This window comes from Rhinoraja longicauda, chromosome 23, assembly GCF_053455715.1.
Source record: "Rhinoraja longicauda isolate Sanriku21f chromosome 23, sRhiLon1.1, whole genome shotgun sequence".
Classification (NCBI taxonomy): domain Eukaryota; kingdom Metazoa; phylum Chordata; class Chondrichthyes; order Rajiformes; family Arhynchobatidae; genus Rhinoraja; species Rhinoraja longicauda.
The window spans coordinates 37,372,727-37,400,450 of NC_135975.1; the positions used below are offsets into that span (position 1 = coordinate 37,372,727).

At 44.6% G+C, this 27,724-nt stretch overlaps 1 protein-coding gene across 2 annotated transcripts; it reads left to right on the forward strand.

Annotated features, from left to right (window-relative positions):
• Positions 1-855: 855 nt before the first annotated feature.
• On the forward strand, positions 856-25,595 carry cbll1 (Cbl proto-oncogene-like 1, E3 ubiquitin protein ligase). 2 transcript variants are annotated; one of them, XM_078420069.1, is made up of 5 exons: positions 856-1,018; positions 9,473-9,573; positions 16,957-17,040; positions 20,591-20,664; positions 23,523-25,595. In XM_078420069.1, the coding sequence occupies exons 1-5, from the start codon at positions 979-981 to the stop codon at positions 24,562-24,564; spliced, it is 1,341 nt and encodes a 446-aa protein (XP_078276195.1). In that variant the 5' UTR covers positions 856-978; the 3' UTR covers positions 24,565-25,595. The 2 variants fall into 2 exon arrangements, with proteins under 2 accessions (XP_078276195.1, XP_078276196.1); XM_078420070.1 differs by having other exon boundaries at positions 9,476-9,573.
• Positions 25,596-27,724: the final 2,129 nt, after the last annotated feature.

Sequence of the window (27,724 nt, forward strand, 5' to 3'; positions counted from 1 at the left end):
CCCGACCCGCTGTCTCCCCGTACCCCACTCTCTATCCCCGTACCCCACTCTCTATCCCCGTACCCCACTCTCTATCCCCGTACCCCACTCTCTATCCCCGTACCCCACTCTCTATCCCCGTACCCCACTCTCTATCCCCGTACCCCCATATCCCCGCGGTTAGCCTAATTCACCCTCCCAATCAGTGTCCACCACCCAAGCCCTCCTCCCTGGTCAGCCTCCATGCCCCCCCCTCCCATGCCCCCATCCCTCCCCCCATGCCCCCATCCCCCCCCCCATGCCCCCATCCCCCCCCCATGCCCCACCCTGCCCCCCCCCATCATCCCCCCCCCGCCCCCCCCCATCATCCCCCCCCCCATGCCCCCATCCCCACCCGGTCAGCCCACCAACTCCATGCTCCCCGATCACTCCCATTCCCTCCACTCCGGTCAGCTCCTTCCCCCCCCCCCCCCACCCATACACCTGGTCACCCCCCCCCCCCCCATACACCTGGTCACCCCCCCCCCCCCATACACCTGGTCACCCCCCCCCCCCCCATACACCTGGTCACCCCCCCCCATACACCTGCCCCCCCCCATACACCTGGTCACCCCCCCCCATACACCTGGTCACCCCCCCCCCCCATACACCTGGTCACCCCCCCCCCCATACACCTGGTCACCCCCCCCCCCCAAACACCTGGTCACCCCTCACCTCCCATGCCCCAGTCTGTGCTTGCCCCACTCTGGCCTCTGCCCATCACCCAAGTCATTTCATTCCATCCTGACTTTCTTTCATTTTGTTTCTGTTTCTCTTTGCAACTAACCCCAGGCTGAAGCTTTTTATTGACAATATATTTCTGTTTCAAAAGATAAAGATCTGCAAGGCACTGAAGGTTCTGGTTGTCTTGGCGGTGTTGATGTTCGGAGACGAATCCCCATTAAGTTCATTTCCAAGCAGTCTAACCGAAATCGGGTCTCGACTCGAAGTCAGAGAAACATGAGCAGGAATTCTTCAAAGTCGATCCCCACAGATGAAGGTGATGGAATTATTTATTCATTGTCCAGTTATTATTGAAAACTGCAGATGTTTTAGTCAAGTTGAATGTTTCGTCAAGGATGGTTGTGACCCAAGCAAAAACTAGCATTGCTTCATATGTAGTAAACAATCAACTGTAAATTGTACTCACTTATGCAGGTTTTTCATTGTTTAGTTTACTTTTCGGTGTCTGGCTGATTTCTCAGGAGAAAAAAAAAATAGGTCGAGACCCTTCAGTCTGAAGATGGGTCCTGATTTGAAACATCACCTATTTCTTTTCTCCAGAGATGCTGCCTGATCCAGCATTCTGTGTATATCTTCGGTGTAAACTAGTATCAGCAGTTTCTTCTTACACAGTGCGCTCCATATAGTTTTTGGGACAAAGACCCATCATTTATTTATTTGCCTCTGTACTCCACAATTTGAGATTTCTAATAGAATAAATCACATGTGGTTAAGTGCACATTGTCAGATTTTAATAAAAGCCATTTTTATACATTTTGGTTTCACCATGTAGAAATCACAGCGTCCCCCCATTTCAGGGCACCATAATGTTTGGGACACAGCAATGTCATGTAAATGAAAGTAGTCATCTTTAGTATTTTGTTCTTCTCTGGTGTCTTCTCTGGTGATGCTCTGCCAGGCCATTATTGCAGCCACCTTTGGCTCATTATGCTTGTTTTGGGGGCTAGTCCCCATCAGTTTTCTCTTCAGCATATAAAGGGCATGCTCAATTGGGTTCAGATCAGGTGATTGACTTGGCCACTCAAGAATTGACCATTTTTTAGCTTTGAAAAACTCCTTTGTTGCTTTAGAAGTATGTTTGGGGTCATTGTCTTGCTGAAGAATGAACTGCAGGCCAATGAGTTTTGAGGCATTTGTTTGAACTTGAGCAGATAGGATGTGTCTATACACTTCAGAATTCATTGTGCCACTCCCATCTGTAGTTGTATCATCAATGACGATATTTGAGCCAGTACCTTCAGCAGCCATACATGCCCAGGCCATAACACCCCCACCACCGTGTTTCACAGATGAGGTGGTATGCTTTGGATCTTAGGCAGTTCTTTCTCTCCATACTTTGCTCTTGCCATCACTCTGATATGTTAATCTTCGTCTCATCTGTCCATAAGACCTTTCCAGAACTGGGGTTGCACTTTTAAGTACTCCTTGGCAAACTAACCTGGCCATCCTATTTTTGCGGCTAACCAGTGGTTTGAATCTTGCAGTGTAGCCTCTGTATTTCTGTTCATGAAGTCTTTTGTGGACAGTAGTCATTGACAAATCCACACCTGACTCCTGAAGAGTGTTTCTGATCTGTCAGACAGGTGTTTGGGGATTTTTCTTTATTATAGAGAGAATTCTTCTGTCATCAGTCTTCCTTGGCCTACCAGTCCCTTTGCGATTAGTTTGCTCACTAGTGCTCTCTTTCTTCTTAATGATGTTCCAAGTAGTTGATATAAGAAAATAACTGCAGATGCTGGTACAAATCGATTTATTCACAAAATGCTGGAGTAACTCAGCAGGTCAGGCAGCATCTCGGGAGAGAAGGAATGGGTGACGTTTCGGGTCGAGACCCTTCTTCTTCCAAGTAGTTGATTTTGGTAAGCCTAAGGTTTCGCTGATGTCCCTAACAGTTTTATTCTTGTTTCTCAGTCTCACAATGGCTTCTTTGACTTTCATTGGCACAACTTTGGTCCTCGTGTTGATGAACAACAATAAAAGTTTCCAAAGGTGATGGAAAGACTGGGTGCTGAGAGCTCTCATATCTGCATTAAGGAGGCAATTAAACACACCTGCACAATTACAGGTGCAGGTGTGAAGCCATGTGTCCCAAACATTATGGTACCCTGAAATGGGGAGACTATGAAAAACATAGCTGTAATTTCTACCAAAATGTATAAAAATGACCTTTCTCAGGTTCTTCCAGACAATGCGCACTTTAACCACATGTGATTTTTTTTCTATTACAAATGTCAAATTGTGGAGTACAGAGGCAAATAAATAAATGATGGGTGTTGTGAGGCAAATGAAAATTCTAATTTACTTAAACTTTATCTAAGCTTTAAGCAACTCATTTCTGTAATACACATCTTCAAAGCGTCTGGAAATTATTGCTGATTACGCTGCCCTCGCCCGCCCGATGCACATGCGCACACTTCATTCTCCCCTCCTATTTATAAGTTGAGACGGTCAGGAGGTTTAGTATGTCTTGATGACCGTCGCAGCACTGGAGCATCAGCAGATAATGGTGTTTCAATAGCTGGTGGTATATATATTGTTTGGCCATCAACTTCACTCGTATTGTTATTTACATTTTCAATTTTAGAATTACTTATAGAAGTTTTCATAGGGGATGATGAGAGTGTTGAAGGAAGTTCTCGATTAATATTATCAAGGAGTGATGGAGCTGATGGAGAAGATGGACATGGTGCAAGATCACGAAGTGAGAAGTTGACTGACGTCCATCCTGATACTTGATAGTTGCATAAGAAGGGTTGACATCAGTCAGTTCAACTTCATCAACAAAGGGCTCATTCTTATTTGATTGGACATATCGACGAAGCAACACAGGCCCAGGGCTAGTCAACCATGATGGCAGAGAAGTACCACTAGAAGAATGCCATTTGAAGTTAAAGAACTGCTCATGTGGAGTAGTATTGGTAGCAGTTGACAGTAGAGATCTGATGGAGTGTAATGCATCTGGTAGAACACATTCCCACTGCTGATCTGGTATGTAATTTGACTTTACAGCTAGTTTCACTGCTTTCCAAATGATTGCGTTATACCTCTCAACCTGACTATTTCCAATAGGACGATATGGTGTTGTTTTACTTGTTGCAATTCCTCTATTAGAAAGGTTGTCTTTTAAATCTTTTGATATGAATGAGGTGTCCCTATCAGAATGTATGTAACTTGGAAATCCACAGAATGAAAACAGTTGATCTAAACATTTGATAACCGTAGCAGCTGACATATTTGGACAAGGAAAGGCAAATGGAAAACTCGAATATTCATCAACTATGGTAAGTATATAAACATTTTGAGAGGAGGATGGTAAAGGCCCTTTGAAGTCAATACTCAAACGTTCCATAGGTTGAGTAGCTTTGATCAATCTTCCTTCTTCAGGACGGAAGAACCTTGGTTTTAGTTCAGATTCTGCATGAAGCACACGTCATCTTCACATCTTCTACAATACAATACAATACAATATATCTTTATTGTCATTGTACCCAGGGGTACAACGAGATTGGGAATGCGCCTCCCTTACCTTTCTGTAGAGAAAGGTAAGGTTTTGGAACGAACATAGTGTAACATACGAGTGACTCCAGGATGACACAGCCCATTGTGAAGATCAGTGAGTGCAGAAGAATGAACAGAGGCACAAAATGCTCGAGTTAATGTATCCGGAGCAACATTATCCTTACCAGGGCGGTACTCAATTGAATAACTATATGCAGATAATTCAATCCTCCATTCATGAATTTTACTGTTTTTAATCTTCGTTCGCTTCCAATTATCTAGCATAAAAGTTACTGAAAACTGATCTGTTATCAAAGTGAAGTGCCGGTGATGCCTCCATTTTCTCACAGCTTCAATAATTGCTGTAGCTTCCTTTTCAATGGGTGGGTAATGCAGTTCACTACCTTGGAGAGTATGAGACATGAAAGCCACTTGTCGTCCTTGATTTAATGTTGCTGATACTGCTAAATCAGAGGCATCACATTCAACAACAAAGGGGAGATCCTCATCAATGGCGTGTAATGTCGAAGATTCTAATTGTTTCTTTAAAGAAGTAAAGGCACCAATTGCTGTAGAGTCAAGGGAGAAAGATTTTGCTCTAATCAAAGGTTGAATTTTGTCAGAGAAATTTGGTATCCATTTAGCATAATATGCAAACATGCCAAGAATCCTTCGTAGAGAGTTTAATGTAGCTGGAACAGGTATCTCTGGGAGTGGGCGGAGTCTTTCTGGATCAGGCTTGATCATATCATTTCCAACCCAATAACCAAGAATATTAATTGACGACACTGATGTTATTGACTTAGCCTCATTTAATGTTAGATTTTTAGAATGTACAACTTCTAAAAACCGTTGTACATTTTTGTCATGTTCAGCTTGGTCTTTTCCTGCAATAGTTATATTATCAAGATAAGGGAAAGTATCTTTAAGGTTTTCTTTAGATTTTATTTTAGATTTTAGATTTAGAGATACAGCGTGGAAACAGGCCCTTCAGCCCACCAAGTCCGCACCGCCCAGCGATCCCCGCACATTAACACTATCCTACACACACTAGGGACAATTAAAAAAAAACATTTACCCAATCAATTAACCTACATACCTGTACGTCTTTTCCTGTTCAACAAGTTTGTCCATCTCTCTGTGAAACACTGCCACACCATTAGTTACACCAAAAGGAACTCTGCAGTAGTGGTATAATTTCCCATTTGCTTCAAACGCAGTGTATTTCTTTTCTGATTCTTTCAAAGGAATTTGGTAGTAAGCACTTTTTAGGTCAAAAGTAGAGAACACCTTATACTTAGCTAATGTATTAATAATATCTTCTATACGAGGTAATGGATATGCATCAAGCTCCGTGAACTGGTTTATAGTTTGAGAGTAATCAATGCAGAGTCTCTTTCTATGTCTCTCCAAGGGGTCCTTAACCACGACAACTTGTGCCCTCCAAGGGGAAGAGCTGGGCTCTATGATACCTTCTTGTAAAAGATTAGTTACTTCTGTGTTGATAAAGTTTTTGTCATCTTTACTAAAATGTCTTGATTTTGTAGCAATTGGCTTGCACTTAGAGGATAAATTAGTGAATAATGAAGGACATTCAACAGATGCAGCAGAAAAAAACACACAATACTGGTGGCTTTGACAATACAAGATCAGGCATAGTTCCTTCATACATTATTTGAAGTGATCTGTGATGTTTCTGAAAATCCTGACCTAGAATTATATCGCTACACAAATTTTCCAAAATACCAAGACATACAGATTTAGAACTAGTTTTATTCAGAATAAAATCTACAATACAAGATCCAGAGTATTGAGAGATATCAGAGTCATCGAGATTTTTCTATTTGAAGGAATTATAGTTAGATTTAGTCGAGACACAACTTGTTCACTTATAAAACTTTCTGAACTGCCAGAATCAAGTAGTACATTAAGTGTATGGCCATTGATGGATACCGTTATAGCGGTATAGCGGTAACCGTTGTAGAGACAAGCTCTGAGGAAATGCAGCTGTAATTGCACATAAAGAAGGCATAAACATGGCAGCAGTCACACTTTTAGTAGTTGCTTTGGACTTGCATACTCTAGAATAATGTCCCTTCTTGCCACAACTATTACAAGTTGCCTCTCGAGCAAGACATATCTCTCTATTATGAATATTACCCCCACAAAAGTAACACTTCCTTTTTGAATAAGTAAGGGCAGCCAGGGCACATTTATCAGTAAAAATTGTTTCAGCTTGCTCCATATTAGTACTTGGGTGAGATTCTTTTGTAGTAGTTGCAGCAGAATACACATTGGATGAGCCATAAGCATCTGAATTTCTCTGAGCCAAGTCTAATGAGTAAGCTTGATTGTAAGCTGACTGTAAATCCAAGGTTTTGTTTTTTAATAGTCTCTGTTGTATTAAAGGCGATGCCAAACCATTGATAAAATAGTCTCGAATAAGTTCCTGTCAATATTGATCAGTTGTAACTGCTTTGAAGGCACAGTCTTTAGTAAGTCTTTGAAGTTCTTGTAAAAACTCATCAAGTAACTCACCAGGTTTTTGTTTACGAGTAGCAAGGAGGTGTCGAGCAAATATTACATTGGGTGTCTTAACGAAGAGTCTGCTTAGTACATCAATAGCAGAATCATAAGTTGTACATTCCTCTATGTAATCATATACATCATAAGAGACAGAGCTTATTAATGTCCTAATTTGTCTGGTGCATTGTCGCCAAACTCATCAAAGAAGTTATTTAGTGTACGAAGACAGCGCTTCCATTCCTTTGCTGCAGTGGGTGAGTTGGGATCCAGATCCAAGCGTTATGGTTTCAATAGTTTCTCCATCTCGATGTCACACTGCTTAACTTCTGAGATTGAGTTGCTTAAATTGTTGGGCAAATGAAAATTCTAATTTACTTAAACTTATTTAAGCTTTAAGCAATTCATTATTGTAATACACATCTTCAAAGCATCTGGAATTTATCATTGATTCCGCAGGCCTCGCCCGCCCGAGGCCCCACACATACGCACATCTCAATGGGTCTTTGTCGCAAACATTATGGAGGGCACAGTACGTAGGAGGATATGGGCCTAATATGGACAGAACGGACTAGTAAAAATGGACAAAAGGTGCGAGTGGATGTCTGAGCTGCCCAACTCTGACTGCTTACATAGAAACATAGAAAATAGGTGCAGGAGTAGGCCATTCGGCCCTTCGAGCCTGTACGCACCGCCATTCAATATGATCATGGCTGATCATCCAGCTCAGTAGCCTGTACCTGCCTTCTCTCCATACCCCCTGATCCCTTTAGCAAAAAGGGCCACATCTAACTCCCTCTTAAATATAGCCAATGAACTGGCCTCAACTACCTTCTGTGGCAGAGAATTCCACAGACTCACCACTCTCTGTATGAAGAAATGTTTTCTCATCTCGGTCCTAAAAGACTTCCCCCTTATCCTTAAGCTGTGACCCCTGGTTCTGGACTCCCCCAACATCGGGAACAATCTTCCCGCATCTAGCCTCTCCAACCCCTTAAGAATTTTATATGTTTCTATAAGATCCCCCCTCAGTCTTCTAAATTCCAGCGAGTACAAGCCCAGTCTATCCAGTCTTTCCTCATATGCAAGTCCCGCCATACCAGGGATTAATCTGGTGAACCTTCTCTGTACTCCCTCTAAGGCAAGAACGTCTTTCCTCAGGTTACAGATTCAAGAGGTGGAATTCAAATCTGCCGATGGCACACAGTTTTGATGATGTTTATGAATCACTTCCATATACATTAAGATGACATGATCAAACCCTCTGTGAAGATTGTTTAAATATTTACAAGAACTGCACTGTGGATGCCCTGCTGTTAATGTTATGATCAGCATAAGCACTTAAGTGCAGGAAGGAACTGCAGATGCTGGTTTAAACTGAAGATAGAGACAAATGCTGGAGTAATTTAGTGGGACAAGCAGCATCCTGGAGAGAAAGAATGGGCGACGTTTCGGGTCGAGACCCTTCTTCCATCTTCAAGTCTGAAGAAGAGTCTCGACCCGCAACATCACCCATTCCTTCTCTCCAGAGGTGTTGCCTGAGTTACTCCAGCATTTTGTGTCTATAGGCACTTTAAGTGATGGATTGATGAGGGCCAATCCAAATAGTTCTTCCCTGTTGATAATTCTCCCGGCAATTCCTACAGGTCCATTCTGACCACTACACCCATCGGAGTTTAGCAAGGTCAGCAGTTCTGCTTTTTCTAAGCTACTGTTTATGATGTAGCCCTTCATCGAGAATGCTTTTGGTGTTGCTTCTAGATTAGATTCAGTTGGGATGAATACTGATGCATTGACAAGTAGGATTTTGACATTTGATGGTGAGATTTACCTTTGCGTGTCCAGTGCCTATGTTCCATGTATTGTTATTTTAGCACTGGTTTGTTGGAACTGTGTTGCTTGTTGGGGAATTTCAGTGGTTTTATCTATAGGGACATGCGTAGTCTGCACTATAGGAACAACAGTATAATTTCTCCTCTGCAACGCAATAGTGAGTAAGATAGATTTTAAAAACAGATTGCATCAGAGTTCAGACTTTATTGAATTTACTGTAATCATGTTTCTTCCCTCCTGTATAATTTAAACTAATGTATTTGGATTGTTAGTGAAAAGCAAAGAAAGCTGGTCAGGCAGCATGTGTGTAGGAAGGAACTGCAGATGCTGGTTTACACCGAAGATAGACACCAAATGCTGGTGGAACTCAGCCGGACAGGCAGCATATCTGGGGAGAAGGGATGGGTGACGTTTTGGGTCGAGACCTGAAACGTCACCTTCTATCCAGGCAGCATTTGTGCAGCCTTTGTTTTGGGTCGAGACCCTCCCTTTGTGTTTTACTGTAATCATATTTCGTGATTTGAATGGCTCCTGTCCAACACACCCTCCTGTCCAACACACCCTCCTGTCCAACACACCCTCCTGTCCAACACACCCTCCTGTCCAACACACCCTCCTGTCCAACACACCCTCCTGTCCAACACACCCTCCTGTCCAACACACCCTCCTGTCCAACACACCCTCCTGTCCAACACACCCTCCTGTCCAACACACCCACAGCTCTGCAACTGAGACTGGAGACCAACTGTGCTTCCCTTTCATTCAGTAACATTGTGGTTTCTCCAGTATTTGTACTTTTTAATGAACGGAAGACAGATTTTGTGCTAAACCTTTTATTGTTCCTGTTGTGTTCCAGAAGGATTTGAATATAATGATGATGAGCTCTACGAATGTAAAGGTGGAGAAGTGTTTGGGACTCAGCGTCGATTTTCTCTACAATTTTTCTGGGATTTTAAGGTAATTATTTTTGAGAATTTATGTAAATAAATATACTTATTTAGCTATGGCAGTAATACATTCAACTATTCAATAGTCAATGGTGCTTTATGGAATTGTAAGGGTAAAAAGACCCTAATGGGAGTTATCTACAGGCCCCCAAACAGTAGCCTCGACATAGGGTGCAAGTTGAATGAGGAGCTGAAATTGGCATGTCGCAAATGTAATGCTACAGTGGTTATGGGAGATTTCAACATGCAGGTAGACTGGGAAAATCAGGTTGGTAATGGACCCCAGGAAAGAGAGTTTGTGGAGTGTCTCCGAGATGGATTCTTATACTGGAGCCTACTAGGAAGAAGGCAATTCTGGATTTAGTGTTGTGTAATGAACCTGATCTGATAAGGGGACTCGAGGTAAAAGAGCCATTAGGATGCAGTGGTCACAATATGATAAGTTTTACTCTACAAATTGAGAGGGAGAAGGGAAAATCGGAAGTGTTAGTATTACAGTATAGCAAAGGGGATTACAGAGGCATGAGGCAGGAGCTGGCCAGAATTGACTGGAAGGAGGCCCTAGCAGGGAAGACGGTGGAACAGCAATGGCAGGTATTCCTGGGAATAATGCAGAAGTTGCAAGATCAATTTATCCCAAAGAGGAGGAAAGATTCCAAGGGGAGTAAGAGGCACCCGTGGCTGACAAGGAAAGTCAAGGACAGCATAAAAATAAAAGAGCAGAAGTACAACAAAGCATTGTGACTCTTTTAAAGAGCAACAGAAGATGACTAAGAAGGCAATACGGGGAGAAAAGATGAGGTACGAGGGTAAACTAGCCAATAATATAAAGGAGGATAGCAAAAGCTTTTTTAGGTATGTAAAGAGGAAAAAAATAGTCAAGGCAAATGTGGGTCCCTTGAAGACAGAAGCGGGGGAATTTATTATGGGGAACAAGGAAATGGCAGACGAGTTGAACCGGTACTTTGGATCTGTCTTCACTAAGGAAGATACAAGCAATCTCCCAGATGTTCTAGTGGCCAGAGATCCTAGGGTGACGGAGGAACTGAAGGAAATTCACATTAGGCAGGAAATGGTGTTGGGTAGACTGATGGGACTGAAGGCTGATAAATCCCCAGGGCCTGATGGTCTGCATCCCAGAGTACATCAAGGAGGTGGCGCTAGAAATTGTGGACGCATTGGTGATCATTTTCCAATGTTCTATAGATTCAGGATCAGTTCCTGTGGATTGGAGGGTAGCTAATGTCCCACTTTTTAAGAAAGGAGGGAGAGAGAAAACGGGAAATTATAGACCAGTTAGTCTGACATCAGTGGTGGGGAAGATGCTGGATTCAATTATAAAAGACAAAATTGCGGAGCATTTGGATAGTAGTAACAGGATTGTTCCGAGTCAGCATGGATTTACGAAGGGGAAATCATGCTTGACTAATCTACTGGAATTCTTTGAGGATGTAACTAGGAAAATTGACGGGAGAGCCGGTGGATGTGGTGTACCTTGACTTTCAGAAAGCCTTTGACAAGGTTCCACATAGGAGATTAGTGGGCAAAATTAGAGCACATGGTATTGGAGGTAGGGTACTGACATGGATAGAAAATTGGTTGACAGACAGAAAGCAAAGCGGGGATATATGGGTCCCTTTCAGAATGGCAGGCAGTAACTAGTGGGGTACCGCAAGGCTCGGTGCTGTTTACAATATTCATTAATGACTTGGATGAAGGGATTAAAAGTACCATTAGCAAATTTACAAATGATACAAAGCTGGGTGGTAGTGTGAACTGTGAGGAAGATGCTATGAGGTTGCAGGGTGACTTGGACAGGTTGTGTGAGTGGGCGGATGCATGGCAGATGCAGTTTCATGTGGATAAGTGTGAGGTTATCCACTTTGTTGGTAAGAATAGGAAGGCAGAGTATTATCTGAATGGTGTCAAGTTAGGAACAGGGGACGTACAACGAGATCTGGGTGTCCTAGTGCATCAGTCACTGAAAGGAAGCATGCAGGTACAGCAGGCAGTGAAGAAAGCCAATGGAATGTTGGCCTTCATAACAAGAGGAGTTGAGTATAGGAGCAAAGAGGTCCTTCTGCAGTTGTACAGGGCCCTAGTGAGACCGCACCTGGAGTACTATAACATATAACATATAACATATAACATATAACATATAACAACTACAGCATGGAAACAGGCCTGTCCGGCCCTACCAGTCCACGCCGACCATTCTCCCTGACCTAGTCTCATCTACCTGCACTCAGACCATAACCCTCTAATCCCCTCCTATCCATATACCTATCCAATTTACTCTTAAATAATAAAATCGAGCCAGCCTCCACCACTTCCACCGGAAGCCCATTCCATACAGCCACCACCCTCTGAGTAAAGAAGTTCCCCCTCATGTTACCCCTAAACCTTTGTCCCTCAATTCTGAAGCTATGTCCCCTTGTTGGCATCTTCCCCACTCTCAAAGGGAAAAGCCTACCCACGTCAACTCTGTCCGTCCCTCTCAAAATTTTTAAAACCTCTATCAAGCCCCCCCTCAACCTTCTACGCTCCAAAGAATAAAGACCCAACCTGTTCAACCTCTCTCTGTAGCCTAAGTGCTGAAACCCAGGCAACATTCTAGTAAATCTCCTCTGTACCCTCTCCATTTTGTCGACATCCTTCCTATAATTTGGCGACCAGAACTGCACACCATACTCCAGATTCGGCCTCACCAATGCCCTGTACAATTTTAACATTACATCCCAACTTCTATACTCGATGCTCTGATTTATAAAGGCAAGCATACCAAACGCCTTCTTCACCACCCTATCCACATGAGATTCCACCTTCAGGGAACAATGCACAGTTATTCCCAGATCCCTCTGTTCCACTACATTCCTCAATTCCCTACCATTTACCCTGTACGTCCTATTTTGATTTGTCCTACCAAAATGCAGCACCTCACACTTATCAGCATTAAACTCCATCTGCCATCTTTCAGCCCACCCTTCCAAAAGGCCCAAGTCTCTCTGTAGACTTTGAAAATCTACCTCACTATCAACTACTCCACCTATCTTAGTATCATCTGCATATTTACTAATCCAATTTGCCACACCATCATCCAGATCATTAATGTAAATGACAAACAACAGTGGACCCAACACAGATCCTTGGGGTACTCCACTAGACACTGGCCTCCAACCTGACATACAATTGTCAACCGTTACCCTCTGGTATCTCCCATTCAGCCATTGTTGAATCCATCTTGCAACCTCACTATTAATACCCAACGATTTAACCTTCTTAATCAACCTTCCATGTGGAACCTTGTCAAATGCCTTACTGAAGTCCATATAGACAACATCCACAGCCTTACCCTTATCAATTTCCCTGGTAACCTCTTCAAAAAATTCAAGAAGATTAGTCAAACATGACCTTCCAGGCACAAATCCATGTTGACTGTTTCTAATCAGGCCTTGATTATCCAAATAATTATATATATTGTCCCTAAGTATCTTTTCCATTAATTTTCCCACCACAGACGTCAAACTAATAGGTCTATAATTGCTAGGTTTACTTTTAGAACCTTTTTTAAACAAGGGCACAACATGCGCAATGCGCCAATCTTCCGGCACCATCCCCGTTTCTAATGACGTTTGAAATATTTCCGTCATAACCCCTGCTATTTCTGCACTAACTTCCCTCAATGTCCTAGGGAATATCCTATCAGGACCTGGAGACTTATCCACTTTTATATTTTTCAAAAGTGTCCGTACCTCCTCTTCTTTAATCCTCCTAATTTCCATCACTACTCTACTTGTTTCGCTTACCTCACATAATTCAATATCCTTCTCCTCGGTAAATACTGAAGAAAAGAAATTGTTTAATATCTCCCCCATTTCTTCCGGCTCAGCACATAGCTGACCACTCTGACTCTCTAATGGACCAATTTTATCCCTCACTATCCTTTTGCTATTGACATATCTGTAGAACCCCTTGGGGTTTACTTTTACATTACTTGCCAAAGCAGCCTCATATCTTTTTTTCGCTTTTCTAATTTCCTTCTTAAGATTCCTTTTACATTCTTTATATTCCTCAAGAACCTCATTTACTCCCTGCCGCTTATATTTATTGTATATCTCCCTCTTTTTCCGAACCAAGTGTCCAATTTCCCTGGAAAACCACGGCTCTCAAATTATTATTCTTTCCTTTCCACCGAACAGGGACATAAAGACTCTGTACTCTCAAAATTTCACCTTTAAATATCCTCCATTTCTCTATTATATCCTTTTCATAAAACAACAATTTCCATTTCACTCCTTTTAAATCCTTTCTCATCTCCTCAAAATTAGCCTTTCTCCAATCCAAAATCTCAACCCTTGGTCCAGATTTGACCTTCTCCATAATGATATTAAAACTAATGGCATTGTGATCACTAGACCCAAAGTGCTCCTCAACACATACCTCCGTCACCTGACCCATCTCATTTCCTAACAGGAGGTCCAACACTGCCCCTTCTCTGGTAGGTACCTCTACGTATTGCTGCAAAAAACTATCCTGCACACATTTTACAAACTCCAAACCATCCAGCCCTTTAACAGAATGCGATTCCCAGTCTATATACGGAAAATTGAAATCACCCACAATCACCACTCTGTGCTTACTACTAATATCTGCTATCTCCTTACATATTTGCTCTTCCAATACTCGTTCCCTATTTGGCGGTCTATAATACACCCCTATAAGTGTTGCTAAACCTTTCTCATTTCTGAGTTCCACCCAAACAGCCTCCCTAATCGAGCCTTCTAGTCTGTCCTGCCAAAGCACTGCTGTGATGTCCTCCCTGACAAGCAATGCAACACCCCCACCTCTTGCCCCTCCGATTCTATCACATCTGAAACAATGAAATCCTGGAATATTTAATTGCCAATCGCAACCCTCCTGCAACCATGTTTCACTGATCTCCACAACATCATACTTCCAGATGTCAATCCAGGCTCTAAGCTCATCCACCTTTCTTACAATGCTCCTAGCATTAAAATATACACATTTAAGGGACTCATCATTTCTTATTCTCAGTTTATTTCTTTTCCCTTCTTTCTCTCCTACATATTGGGTCTGAGTGTTTCCCTTTTCTGCCTCCTGCCTCACACACTGCCTGTTAGCTATCTGTGTTTGAGTCCCTCCCCCCCCAACCGTACTAGTTTAAAGTCTCCGCAATTATTTTAGCAAATCTCCCCGCCAGGATATTGGTTCCCCTCAGGTTCAGATGCAACCCGTCCTTTTTGTACAGGTCATACTTCCCCCAGAAGAGGTCCCAATGATCCAGAAACTTGAAACCCTGCTCCCTGCACCAGTTCCTCAGCCACGTATTTATCCTCCACCTCACTCCATTCCTGTTCTCACTATCGCGTGGCACAGGCAGTAAGCTTGAGATTATTACTTTGGAAGTCCTTTTTTTTAACTCTCTTCCTAGCCCCCTAAATTCTCCTTTCAGGACCTCTTCCCTTATCCTACCTATATTGTTGGTACCTATATGTACCACGACCTCTGGCTCCTCTCCCTCCCCTTTCAGGATATCCTGGACACGCTCAGACACATCCCGGACACCGGCACCAGGGAGGCAAACCACCATCCGGGTCTCCCGACTGCGTCCACAGAAACGCCTCTCTGACCCCCTCACTATAGAGTCCCCTATTACTATCGCTCTCCTCTTCCTTTCCCTACCCTTCTGAGCAACAGGGCCGGACTCCTTGCCAGAGGCCCGGGCACCGTCGCTGCCCCCAGGTAGGCTGTCCCCCCCAACAGTACTTAAACAGGAGTACTTATTTACAAGGGGTACAGCCACCGGGGTACTCCCTAGTCCCTGCCTCTGCTCCTTGCCCCCCCTAACAGTGACCCACTTGTCTACCTCCCGTGGTCTAGGAGTGACCACCTCTCTGTAACTCCTATCTATAACCTCCTCACTCTCCCTGACCAGACGGAGGTCATCAATCTGCCGCTCCAGGTTCCTAATACGGTCCCTTAGGAGCCCCATCTCGTCGCACCTGGCGCAGATGTGGATGTCTGGAAGACTATCAGACTCCCAGATTCCCCACATCCGACACCCAGAACAAAAAACTGCCCTGGCACTCATACTCTCTAAACAAAGCCCCGTGCTCGGCTACTAAACCTACCGCCCGGCCGCTACTCCAACCGCTCCAACCGCCCACCCAAAAGAACTGAGTGATCTCCTGGGAGAGGCGAAAAACCGGATAAAAACCCAGGCCAATTTGGGAAAAAATCCGGGAAATTCCTCTCCGACCCCAAGCTAGGCGATTGAAACTTGTCCGGGAGATCACACAGGTCTTACTCCTTACAATCCCCACACAATCCCCACACAATCCCCACACAATCCCCACACAATCCCCACACAATCCCCACACAATCCCCACACAATCCCCACACAATCCCCACACACTACTTCCCAAGCAACACTGCTTGCTGCTGCTGATTGATTGCTGCTGCTGATTGATTGCTGCTGCTAGCTGCTGCTACTGCTGCTGCTACTGCTGCTGATTGCTGCTGCTTCCGCTGCTGATTGCTGCTGCTACCGCTGCTGATTGCTGCAGTTTTGGTCTCCAAATTTGAGGAAGGATATTCTTGCTATTGAGGGCGTGCAGCATAGGTTTACTAGGTTAATTCCTGGAATGGCGGGACTATCATATGTTGAAAGACTGGAGTGACTAGGCTTGTATACAATGGAATTTAGAAGGATGAGAGGAGATCTTATCGAAACGTATAAGATTATTAAGGGGTTGGACATGTTAGAGGCAGGAAACATGTTCCCAATGTTGGAGGAGTCCAGAACAAGGGGCTACAGTTTAAGAATAAGGGGTAGGCCATTTAGAACTGAGATGAGGAAAAACTTTTTCAGTCAGAGAGTTGTGAATCTGTGGAATTCTCTGCCTCAGAAGGCAGTGGAGGCCAGTTCTCTTAATGCATTCAAGAGAGAGCTAGATAGAGCTCTTAAGGATAGCGGAGTTAGGGGGTATGGGGAGAAGGCAGGAACGGGGTACTGATTGAGAATGATCAGCCATGATCACATTGAATGGCGGTGCTGGCTTGAAGGGCCGAATGGCCTCCTCCTGCACCTATTGTCTACTGTCTATTGTCTATTTGTCACATATGCATAGTGAAATTCATTTTGCATATATTACACATGCCGGCACCAACATTTTTGGCACCATTGTTCAAAGTCTGGTCGTCCCACCCGCTCGGAGAACTGGCACAGTTCCCACCCACTGACGTCCCTCTCCTCTGTTTTACAGATACATTTGTTGGGAGAAAATATTTAGAGTAATTTATTCAAATGTATTTTACAGATAAAATTGTTGGGAGAAAATATTGGATTAATTTATTCAATTGTGTTTTACAGATAAATTTGTTGGGAGAAAAAGATGACACCCCTGTGCATTTTTGTGATAAATGTGGATTGCCAATCAAGATATATGGACGGATGGTGAATTCACTTATTTTAATCTCCTCCTTTGTGAATCTGGTAGATTTTTCTCTTGTGTATAATGATCCTCTTGATTCCTATACTCTTGATATTTAAAAAAATTAAAGGGATCAAAGACACAAGAGACAGTTACTGTAATGTGGAGTCAAAGATACAAGCTTCTGGAGGGACTGTAGTATCTGTAGGGGAAAGTGGTGGTCAAGGTTTTAGATCAAAAATCTTGCATCTGGTGTTGACCAAAAACATTGATTGTTCCTTTGCCTCCATGGATGCTGCCAGGTCCACTGAGTTCCTCCAGCAGCTTGTAAACTATTTGCAGAATGATCTCAAAGGTACTTTATTGTGTTGTGTAGGTACAGTGAAATTGTTTGTTTTCCATACAGTTCAATCATACTCAAGCACAAGATTGTAAGAACAGTAGACTGGACCGAGGCAGTACGGTCCAGCTACCTCATTTCTGGTGCCGTCTTGTCCCCTTCAAGTTAAACATTGTTTAAAATGACAATGACCTAACATAGCATTAAGACCTTTTGTTCTCGGGTTGGCACTGGGTTGCAATGTCAACCTGCTCAGGCGATGTTGCCGATTAAATCCACAGCTGCTCTGCTGCAGGGCACGTGCGATCTGGGCATTTGGTCACTTGGAGCGGATCTAATCGAGCCCTAGATGGCTGGGGGGCATCCCATCAGCCCATTCCAATAACGCAATGATCTTCGCACATCAACCAGCGCTCTCCCTCGCTTCACTGTGCAGCCTCCGTGCCCCAGGGTGTCTCCTGCAGCCAACATCGGAACAGCTTGAGTGTTATCAGTTACCCTCCCCAGCCACACCGATAGCATCCCTTCCCTCCGTCTACTGCACTCTTGACTGTATGGCAAACCAAATTCCTCGTATGTTGCAAAACATACTTGGCTAATAAATTATGATTGTGATCTTGAAGGTTTGGATAGAGTGGATGTGGATGTTTCCACTAGTGCGGAGATTCTAGGACCAGAGGTCAGAATTAAAGGACGTTCCTTTAGGGAGGAGATGAGGAGGAGTTTCTTTAATCAGAGGGTGGTGAATTTCTTTAGTCAGAGGGTGGTGAATTCTTTGCCACAGACGGCTGTGAATGGATATTTTTAAGGCAGAGATAGATCGATTCTTGATTAGTACAGGTGTCAAGGGTTATGGGGAGAAGGCAGGAGAATGGGGTTGAGACGGAAAGATAGATCAGCCATGATTGAATGGCAGAGTAGACTTGATCGACCAAATGGCCTAATTCTGCTCCTGTCATTAATGAAGAAAAGGAAACATCCTGGTTTTACATTTTGTTGGAAAAATTGGAAACTCTTAAATGTTTTGTTCACTTTAACCAACTCATTCAGCCATCAACTTGCATGCTGTTTACTTTTCTATTACACTTAAAGTCTCATGACATTGTAGTCTTGTGTGGAATACTTACACTGATCAGTATGACCACTGACAGGTGGAGTGAATAACATTGATTAACTTGTTACAATGGCACCTGTCAAGGGATGGGATGTATTAGGCAGCAAGTGAACAGTCAGTTCTTGGCCTTTGTCAAAGTCGCTCAGGTCTTTACTCCTGCCCATTTCTCCTGCATCCAACACATTAACCAAGTTGTTATGGCCAGATGACTAGGTCAGAGCATCTTTGAAACGGCAAGGCTTGTGGGGTGCTCCTGGTCAGCAGTGGTGAGTACCTACTGACAGTGGTCCGAGGAGGGACAAACCGCAAACCGGTGACAGGGTGTTGGGCGCCCAAGGCTCCACGATGCGCAAGGGCAACGAAGGCTATCCCGTCTGGTCTGAACTGACTGGGAAGACGACAAGCCGGTGGAGGGAGTGTGATGCTCTGGGCAATGTTCTGGGAAACCCTGCGACTGGCCATTCATGTGAACGTCAGTTTGACACGTGTCACCTACCTAAACATCGTTACAGACCAGGTACACCCCTTCATGGCAATGGTATTCCCTAATGGCAGTGGCCCCTTTCAGCAGGATAATGCGCCCCGTCACAATGCACACATTGTTTGGGAATGGTTTGAGGAACATGATGAAGTGTTCACGGTGTTGCCCTGGCCTCCAAATTCTCCAGACCTCTATCCGATTGAGCATCTGTGGGATGTGCTGGATCGACAAGTCCGATCCACGGCGGCTCCATGTCGCATCTTACAGGACTTGAAGGATCTGCTGCGAATGTTTGGTGCCAGATACCACAGGACACCATCAAGAGTCTTGTAGAGTCCATGCCTTGGCGGGTTGGTGCTGTTTTGGCGGCACATGGAGGACCAACAGCATATTAGGCAAGTGGTCATAATGTTTTGGCTGATATCAACTTTAGAAGGTCACAGAATGCGGAATACGCTCCATTCCTCATCAAAGGGGACAGAGTGGTGAAAGTGTCCAGCTTCAAGTTTCTGGGCACAAATATTTCAGAGGACCTCACATGGTCCACTAACACCGTTGCGCTAGTCAAGAAGCACAGCAACGGCTGTTTTTCCTGAGAATGCTGAAAAAGGTTGGTCTGCCCCAACAGTTACTGATGACCTTCTACCACTGCACTACACAGAGCATAATGACATCTACGTGTGGTATCTCAGCTGCACGTCAGCGGATAGGAGAGCTCTTCAGCGGGTCGTCTGCAGAGCGCAGAGGATCATTGGGATACAGCTACCAGCCCTGGAGGACATCTACAACGCATTGCTGCCTCAGGAAAGCCACCAGCATCTACAATGACTCCACACACCCATGCCACCGTCTGTTTGAACTACTTCCATCTGGCAGACGTTACAAGGCCTTCTACACCCGCATCTCCAGACTAAGAAACAGCTTTATTCCTAGAGCTATAGCTGCTCTGAATCGGACCCGCTGAGAGCCCCCCATGACCTGTCTGCTCCCAGGGTCATCTGGCACAACTCGCTCTGCATGAACCATTTTTGCACTTTACCTTGTTTCCTTTTTTTTCTTCCCTTCCCTTTGTTGTTTTTGTTTTCGCTGTGATTTATTTATTTATTTATTTGGAAATCGATATGGAAGTGGCATTCTTAATCTCGTTGTACTTGTACAATGACAATAAAGATATTGTATTGTATTGTATCCTAACTTCTACACTCATTACCAAGACTGACGAAGGCCAATGTTCCAAAGCCTTCTTGACCATGCAATCTACCTGTGACACAACATTTAACCTGCACTCGTAAATCTCTCTGCTCTACAACATTCCCCAGGCCCCTGTCATTCATTGTGTAGATCCTGCCCTGGTTTGACTTGGCAATCGACACCATTCAGTCAGACTGAAGAAGGGTCTCGACCCGAAACGTCACCCATTCCTTCTCTCCTGAGATGCTGCCTGACCCGCTGAGTTACTCCAGCATTTAGTGTCTACCTTCAGCCTTTATGTTGATGCTAAGAACAGGAGATGAGTTAAAAACTAATGTCTTCCTTGCAAGACATTAAGACATCCTCAAAATGTGCCTTTTTTGTATTGGGTAAGCAGAAAAGCATAATCTAATCCTTTTGTTATCCCCTTTGTGCATTTCTTCACAGATTCCATGTAAGCATGTTTTCTGTTTCAATTGTGCAAGTTTGCAAGAGAGAAAAGGTGACAGGATATGTCCTGGGTAAGATCATGTCTACTGACTACAATCCTTAAAATTGCTGTTTGAAATGTTTTTTATTATTTGTCTAATTATTTTGTTCAAAATATAATATTGGAGAACTAGACACTGGTATACTGCATTATAGGTTATAGTTATTGAGTGTAGGGGAATTGTATGGGTAACACAGAATCCAGAATATGGCACAGCCTTGTATACTGTTTGATGGTTAAACATGTAATCATGTAAAAAGGATGCTTTTCTCTTGTAGGACAATTGTGCTATGCATGGATTGCAAACCAAATGTGTTTGTACTAATTTCTTCCCCATCACACCTATACTGACAGCTGAATATTTCTTGCTCTTTTTATTTTATTTCACATTTCGGTATCTGCATTTTTTTTTGCTATACAGACGGTCTTTAGTCTTAGACAATAGACAAAGGTGCAGGAGGAGGCCATTCGGCCCTTCGAGCTAGCACTGCCATTCAATATGATCATGGCTGATCATTCTCAATCAGTACCCCGTTCCTGCCTTCTCCCCATACCCCCTGACTCCACTATCCTTAAGAGCTCTATCTAGCTCTCTCTTGAATGCATTCATAGAATTGGCCTCCACTGCCTTCTGAGGCAGAGAATTCCACAGATTCACAACACTGACTGAAAACGTTTTTCCTCATCTCAGTTCTAAATGGCCTACCCCTTATTCTAAAACTGTGGCCCCTTGTTCTGGACTCCCCCAACATTGGGAACGTGTTTCCTGCCTCTAACGTGTCCAACCCCTTAATAATCTTATACGTTTCGATAAGATCTCCTCTCATCCTTCCAAATTCCAGTGTGTACAAGCCTAGTCGCTCCAGTCTTTCAACATATGATAGTCCCGCCATTCCAAGAATTAACCTAATAAACCTACGCTGCACGCCCTCAATAGCAAGAATATCCTTCCTTAAATTTGGAGACCAAAACTGCGCACAGTACTCCAGATGCGGTCTCACTAGGGCCCGGTACAACTGCAGAAGGACCTCTTTGCTCCTATACTCAACTCCTCTTGTTATGAAGGCCAACATTCCATTGGCTTTCTTCACTGCCTGCTGTACCTGCATGCTTCCTTTCAGTGACTGATGCACTAGGACACCCAGATCTCGTTGAACATTCCTAACTTGACACCATTCAGATAGTAATCTGCCTTTCTATTCTTACTTCCAAAGTGAATAACCTCACACTGATCTACATTAAACTGCATCTGCCATGTATCCGCCCATTCACACAACCTGTCCAAGTCACCCTACAGCCTTATTGCATCTTCCTCACAATTCACACTACCCCCCAGCTTAATATCATCTGCAAATTTGCTAATGGTACTTTTAATCCCTTCATCTAAGTCATTAATGTATATCGTAAATAGTTGGGGTCCCAGCACTGAACCTTGCGGTACCCCACTGGTCACTGCCTGCCATTCCGAAAGGGACCCATTTATCCCCACTCTTTGCTTTCTGTCTGTCAACCAATTTTCTATCCATGTCAGTACCCTACCCCCAATACCATGTGCTCTAATTTTGCCCACTAATCTATGTGGGACCTTGTCGAAGGCTTTCTGAAAGTCGAGGTACACCACATCCACTGATTCTCCCCTGTCAATTTTCCTAGTTACATCCTCAAAAAATTCCAGTAGATTTGTCAAGCATGATTTCCCCTTCGTAAATCCATGCTGACTCGGAATGATCCTGTTACTGCTATCCAAATGCTCAGCAATTTCATCTTTTATAATTGACTCCAGCATCTTCCCCACCACTGATGTCAGACTAACTGGTCTATAATTACCCGTTTTCTCTCTCCCTCCTTTCTTAAAAAGTGGGATAACATTTGCTATCCTCCAATCCACAGGAACTGATCCTGAATCTATAGAACATTGAAAAATGATCTCCAATGCTTCCACTATTTCTAGAGCCACCTCCTTAAGTACCCTGGGATGCAGACCATCAGGCCCTGGGGATTTATCAGCCTTCAGTCCCATCAGTCTACCCAAAACCATTTCCTGCCTAATGTGAATTTCCTTCAGTTCCTCCGTCACCCTAGGATCTCTGGCCCCTAGAACATTTGGGAGATTGTGTGTATCTTCCTCAGTGAAGACAGATCCAAAGTAACGGTTTAACTCGTCTGCCATTTCTTTGTTCCCCATAATACATTCCCCTGCTTCTGTCTTCAACACTCTGTGATCCAGCTGTGAATATCCTGGCTTCAGCCACCACCTACTGGTCACTTAATCAATGTATCATTGTCCTTCACAATCATGAGGTTGGGTCAGTCAGGTAGGTTGACTTTGTTCTCACATGTCAGCTTGACCAAACGACGGCCCCTGGGTCGGGTTGCAATCACTTGGCTTTCAATCCTGAACAGTAAGCCACGCCTCACCGACTGTGCTTGATTGTACTTGGTTTAAAGGGCAATAAAAGCAGTTGTTAAACTAAGTGAAGACAGACACAAAACGCAGGAGTAAATCAGCGGGTCAAGCAGCATCTCTGGAGAAAAGGAATGTCACTTATTCCCGCTGAGTCACTCCCGCACTTTGCGTCTATCCTCGGTGTAAACCAGCATCCATCTGCAGGCCCTTCCTACACATTTTATTAAACTAAGTGATATGGTGTGTGATAATGAATTTTGATTCATTTTTCTAAAACATGTACGTTTGAGCCAATGTTTGGTTATTATGCGTGGGTCAATCTTTACAAAGAGAAAGGTTTACACTTGCTTCAGTTTCTTTTAAATGTCCACAATGAATAAATATAATGCACTGTTTGATTATGCAATGACCATTTAAAAGCACAAATGTTGTGATTATTGAAACATGGCGTAGTTTACAAGAACCTGTGTACCTTTCTTCAGGTGCAATGACCCGGTGCAGCGCATTGAACAGTGCTTGCGGGGCTCGCTGTTCATGTGCAGTATTGTCCAAGGTTGCAAACGGACCTATCTTTCTCAGAGGGACTTGCAAGCTCACATCAACCATAGACACATGCGAACCGGCAAAGCCATCATCAGGCCACAGCAAGAACAACTGCACACGGCCATGGCACCCCCGGCTGAGATGACTGAGCGCTTCTTGATGCCACAAGACAAGCACCACATTCCTCACCTTCCGCCCAAGCAGCATGCCATCATGATGCCTCCACCGCCTCTCCAGCACGTATCGCACGATCATTACAGCCAGACCCACGAGGACATCCGTCCACCACCCTCCGAGATGCCGCTTGCTCCACCATCCAGGTCCGTCAACCAAGAGACCTTTCGCATTTCCACAGTGACGACAAGAAAGCACAGCAACCTGATCACGGTTCCCATCCAGGATGATTCTTCCAGCTCTGGCACTCGCGAGCCCCCGCCTGCCACACCTCATCACCATCCTGAGTACCAGAACAACCCGGTGGTGCCTCATCCTCACCACCTGCTGCCCCCACAGCAGCACTATGCCCCACCCCCTCCCCCTCCACCTCCCATCAGCCACCCCATGCAGCACCCAGTGCAGGCAGCTGGCAACCCCCACATGGTCTACAACCAGGCTCCCCCTCCACCTCTGTCAACAGCACCGCCTCCCATCAACCCACCACCAGGCCACATCCTGGCCCAGATGCCACCCTACATGAACCATCCTCCCCACGGACCACCCCCTCCGCAGCACACGGGGCCTCCGGTCAATACCCCTCCCCCTCATCACTACTCTGCCTCCTCCATGTCTCAGTACACGGAAGACCAGGGAACTCTCAGTCCTCCGTTTTCCCAACCCGGAGGGCATAGCCCAGGGATCGGTGTTTGGCCAGCTCCCAGAGGTCCCCCTCCACCCAGGATTCAGGTCCCACCACCTCCACAGCCTCCGCTACCTGCACCACATCACCCAGACCAGACACGCTACAGACCATATTATCAGTGAGCTGCAAACGGATTGTGTGCAGGTTCTTTATTGTCTCATGGTCTAACATTGGCTACCAAATCCAAATCCCTTTACATTGTGAAGGGAGCCTGCAGAAACGAGACTGCAGTGTAAGGATCAAATGGGATGGCTCCACAGCGCAGTAGTTTGTGTCTTGGCCAGCGGAGGTTTCCTGCTTCTCTGCCCATGCTGTTTAATTTTCAGATTGCATAACCACTATGCTTTTAACTGCATTAGGTTGATCTGAACAATTGGTGCTTGTGTGAGGAAACTATCTGTAAACATTGAAAACAGTCCCCTAAATATTCTCCAGGGGCTGGCAATGAGTAGTGTTTTGGGTGAAGGAACAAATAGCCAAGATGATGCCTTATGCCATTTTGAGGGCATATAGTTGGTGTATGTAATTTAATGAAATATCCTGCATCCATTCTTTCACCCCTTTGTATTTGTAAACTATGCTGTAAATAAGTATCCAATTGTAAGCTTTCTTCCATGTGAAAGTAAGATAATCTTACTTTAATTATCCATCCATCTACCTGTCCCCCCACCATACCTGTATCTATCGATCACTTGTTCCAGCCCCCACCTCCCTTTCTGATTTTTCACTTCCCCCCCTCCCGCCACAATCCGTATGAAGAAGGGTCCCACTTGAAATGTGGCCTATCCATGTTCTACAGTGATACTGCCTGACCCCTTGAGTTACTCCTTGAGCTTTGTGTCTATTTTTTTAAAGCAACATCTGGAGTTCTTTGTAAAACCTTAAGTTGACAGTGTGATCAAAGCCAGATAATAGGATGGAGGTATTTGTCAATTTGTTTCAAGTGTATAATCCACAGGTATTTGAATATTAAATGCAAAATAAGTGATTGCGGGCAACTTTTAATGGCTTTGCATTCTCTTTACCGTATTGTCTTATGTCAACGGTTTTCTTCCTTTGCCCCAACTCTTCTCACCCCTGCTGAATATTATGTTACATTATTGAAAACTTCTTTTATGTCCAAGAAAAGAATAAAGCTTCCAAAAAGATTTAAATGGAGGTTCTTTTGTATTGCTTTAAATTCAAAATAAAATTTCTGAACATTTAATGTCATTTTAAGGAATGAAAGAAGAACATAGAATCTAATTATTTTTGGTAATGGTTGCCATTTCACTGGTGATGACACCTGTTTCAGAACTGCATTTGTCTTAAAGAAATCATGCATGGGTGAACATGTTAATAGAACAAAACTTTTATCAAAGGGTCTCGACCCGAAACATCGCTTGTTCTGTTTCTCCAGAGATGCTGCCTGTCCCGCTGAGTTACTCCAGCATTTTGGAGCTACCTCCTTTAGCAGCTCGTTCCATATACCCACCACCCTCTGTGGAAAAAGTTGGAAGCTGGGGTTCTACACAGTCGGGGAGATGGTGGGAGCTGGGGATGGGTGGGCAGCTCCGACCACTATATCCAACATATGTTTTAAGGGGGTTGTTAAAATGGGGGTTTAGTGTTTTGTCTTTGCAAAACAAGAGAGAAGATTAAGAGCTCAGTTAATTCACAACGGAGGGACATGACCAGGAAGAGTGTAGGAAAATAACTGCAGATGCTGGTACAAATCAAAGGTATCACAAAATGCTGGAGTAACTCAGCAGGTCAGGCAGCATCTAGGAGAGAGGAAATGGGTGACGTTTCGGGTCGAGACCCTTCTTCAGACTGAAGAAAGGTCTCCACACGAAACATCACCCATTCCTTCTCTCCCGAGATGCTGCCTGACCTGCTGAGTTACTCCAGCATTTTGTGAATAAAACTTCTTCAGACTGATGTCAGGGGGGGCGGGACAAATAAAGGATATAGGTGGAGACAGGAAGACAGTGGGAAAACTGGGAAGGGGGAGGGGAAGAGATGGACAGAGGAACTATCTAAAGTTGGAGAAGTAAATGTTCATACCACTGGGCTGCAAGCTGCCCAAGCGAAATATTAGGTGTTGTTCCTCCAATTTCCGATGGGCCTCACTGTGGCACTGGAGGAGGCCCATGACAGAAAGGTCAGACTGGGAGGGGGAGTTGAAGTGCTCAGCCACTGGGAGATCAGGTTGGTTAAGGCGGATTGAGCGAAGGTGTTGAGCGAAATGATCACTGAGCCTGCGTTTGGTCTCGCCGATGTAGAGAAGTTGACATCTGGAGCAGCGGATACAATAGATGAGGTTGGAGGAGGTGCAGGTGAACCTCTGTCTCACCTGGAAAGACTGGGTCCTTGGATGGAGTCGAAGGGGGAAGTAAAAGGTCAGGTGTTGCATCTCCTGCGGTTGCAGGGGAAAGTGCCTGGGGAGGGGGTGGTTTGGGTAGGAAGGGACGATTGGACCATGGAGTTACGGAGGGAACGGTCTCTGCGGAACGCAGAAAGGGGAGGAGATGGGAAGATGTGGCCAGTGGTTGGGTCCCGTTGGAGGTGACGGAAATGTTGGAGGATGATTTGTTGGATACGCTGGCTGATGGGTTGGAAGGTGAGAACGAGGGGGATTCTGTCCTTGTTACGAATGGGGGGAGGGGGAGCAAGAACGGAGCTGCGGGATGTAGAGGAGACCCTAGTGAGAGCCTCATCTATAATGGAAGAGGGGAAGCCCCGTTTCCTGAAGAACAAGGACATCTCTGATGCCCTAGTGTGAAACACCTCATCCCGTGCGCAGATGCGGCGTAGACGGAGGAATTGGGAGTAGGGGATAGACTTTTTGCAGGAGACACGGTGGGAAGAAGTGTAGTCCAGATAGCTGTGGGATTCAGTGGGTTTGTAGTAGATGTCAGTCACAAGTCTCTCTCCTGTGATGGAGATGGTGAGATCAAGAAACGGTAGGGAGATGTCGTAGATAGTCCCCAAGTATATTTAAGAGCAGGATGGAAATTGGTGGTGAAATGTATGAAGTCAGTGAGTTCTGCATGGGTACAAGAGGTAGCACCAATGCAGTCGTCAATGTAGTGAAGTTAGAGTTCGGAGATAGTTCCAGGAAGAGTGCTCACCACTCACAACGCCATCTGTGTGGTCACTCAGGGAATTTCAACTGAGCTCTCGTTTTGTCCGGATTATCGGGGATGAGGACCATTGCTGGAAAATCATTGTTCAACCTGTACTAATCTACACGCCGAGTTCAACCACCTTGGCTGCCAGCCCTTCTGCATTGAAGTAAAT

Bases quoted from the DNA above. Each gene is read 5' to 3' on its own strand.
- cbll1 (XM_078420069.1), top strand. From the start codon at position 979: ATGAGCAGGAATTCTTCAAAGTCGATCCCCACAGATGAAG. The intron at 9,574-16,956 runs GTAATTATTTTT...TGTGTTTTACAG, and splicing joins AATTTTTCTGGGATTTTAAG to ATAAATTTGTTGGGAGAAAA. The intron at 20,665-23,522 runs GTAAGATCATGT...ACCTTTCTTCAG, and splicing joins GGTGACAGGATATGTCCTGG to GTGCAATGACCCGGTGCAGC.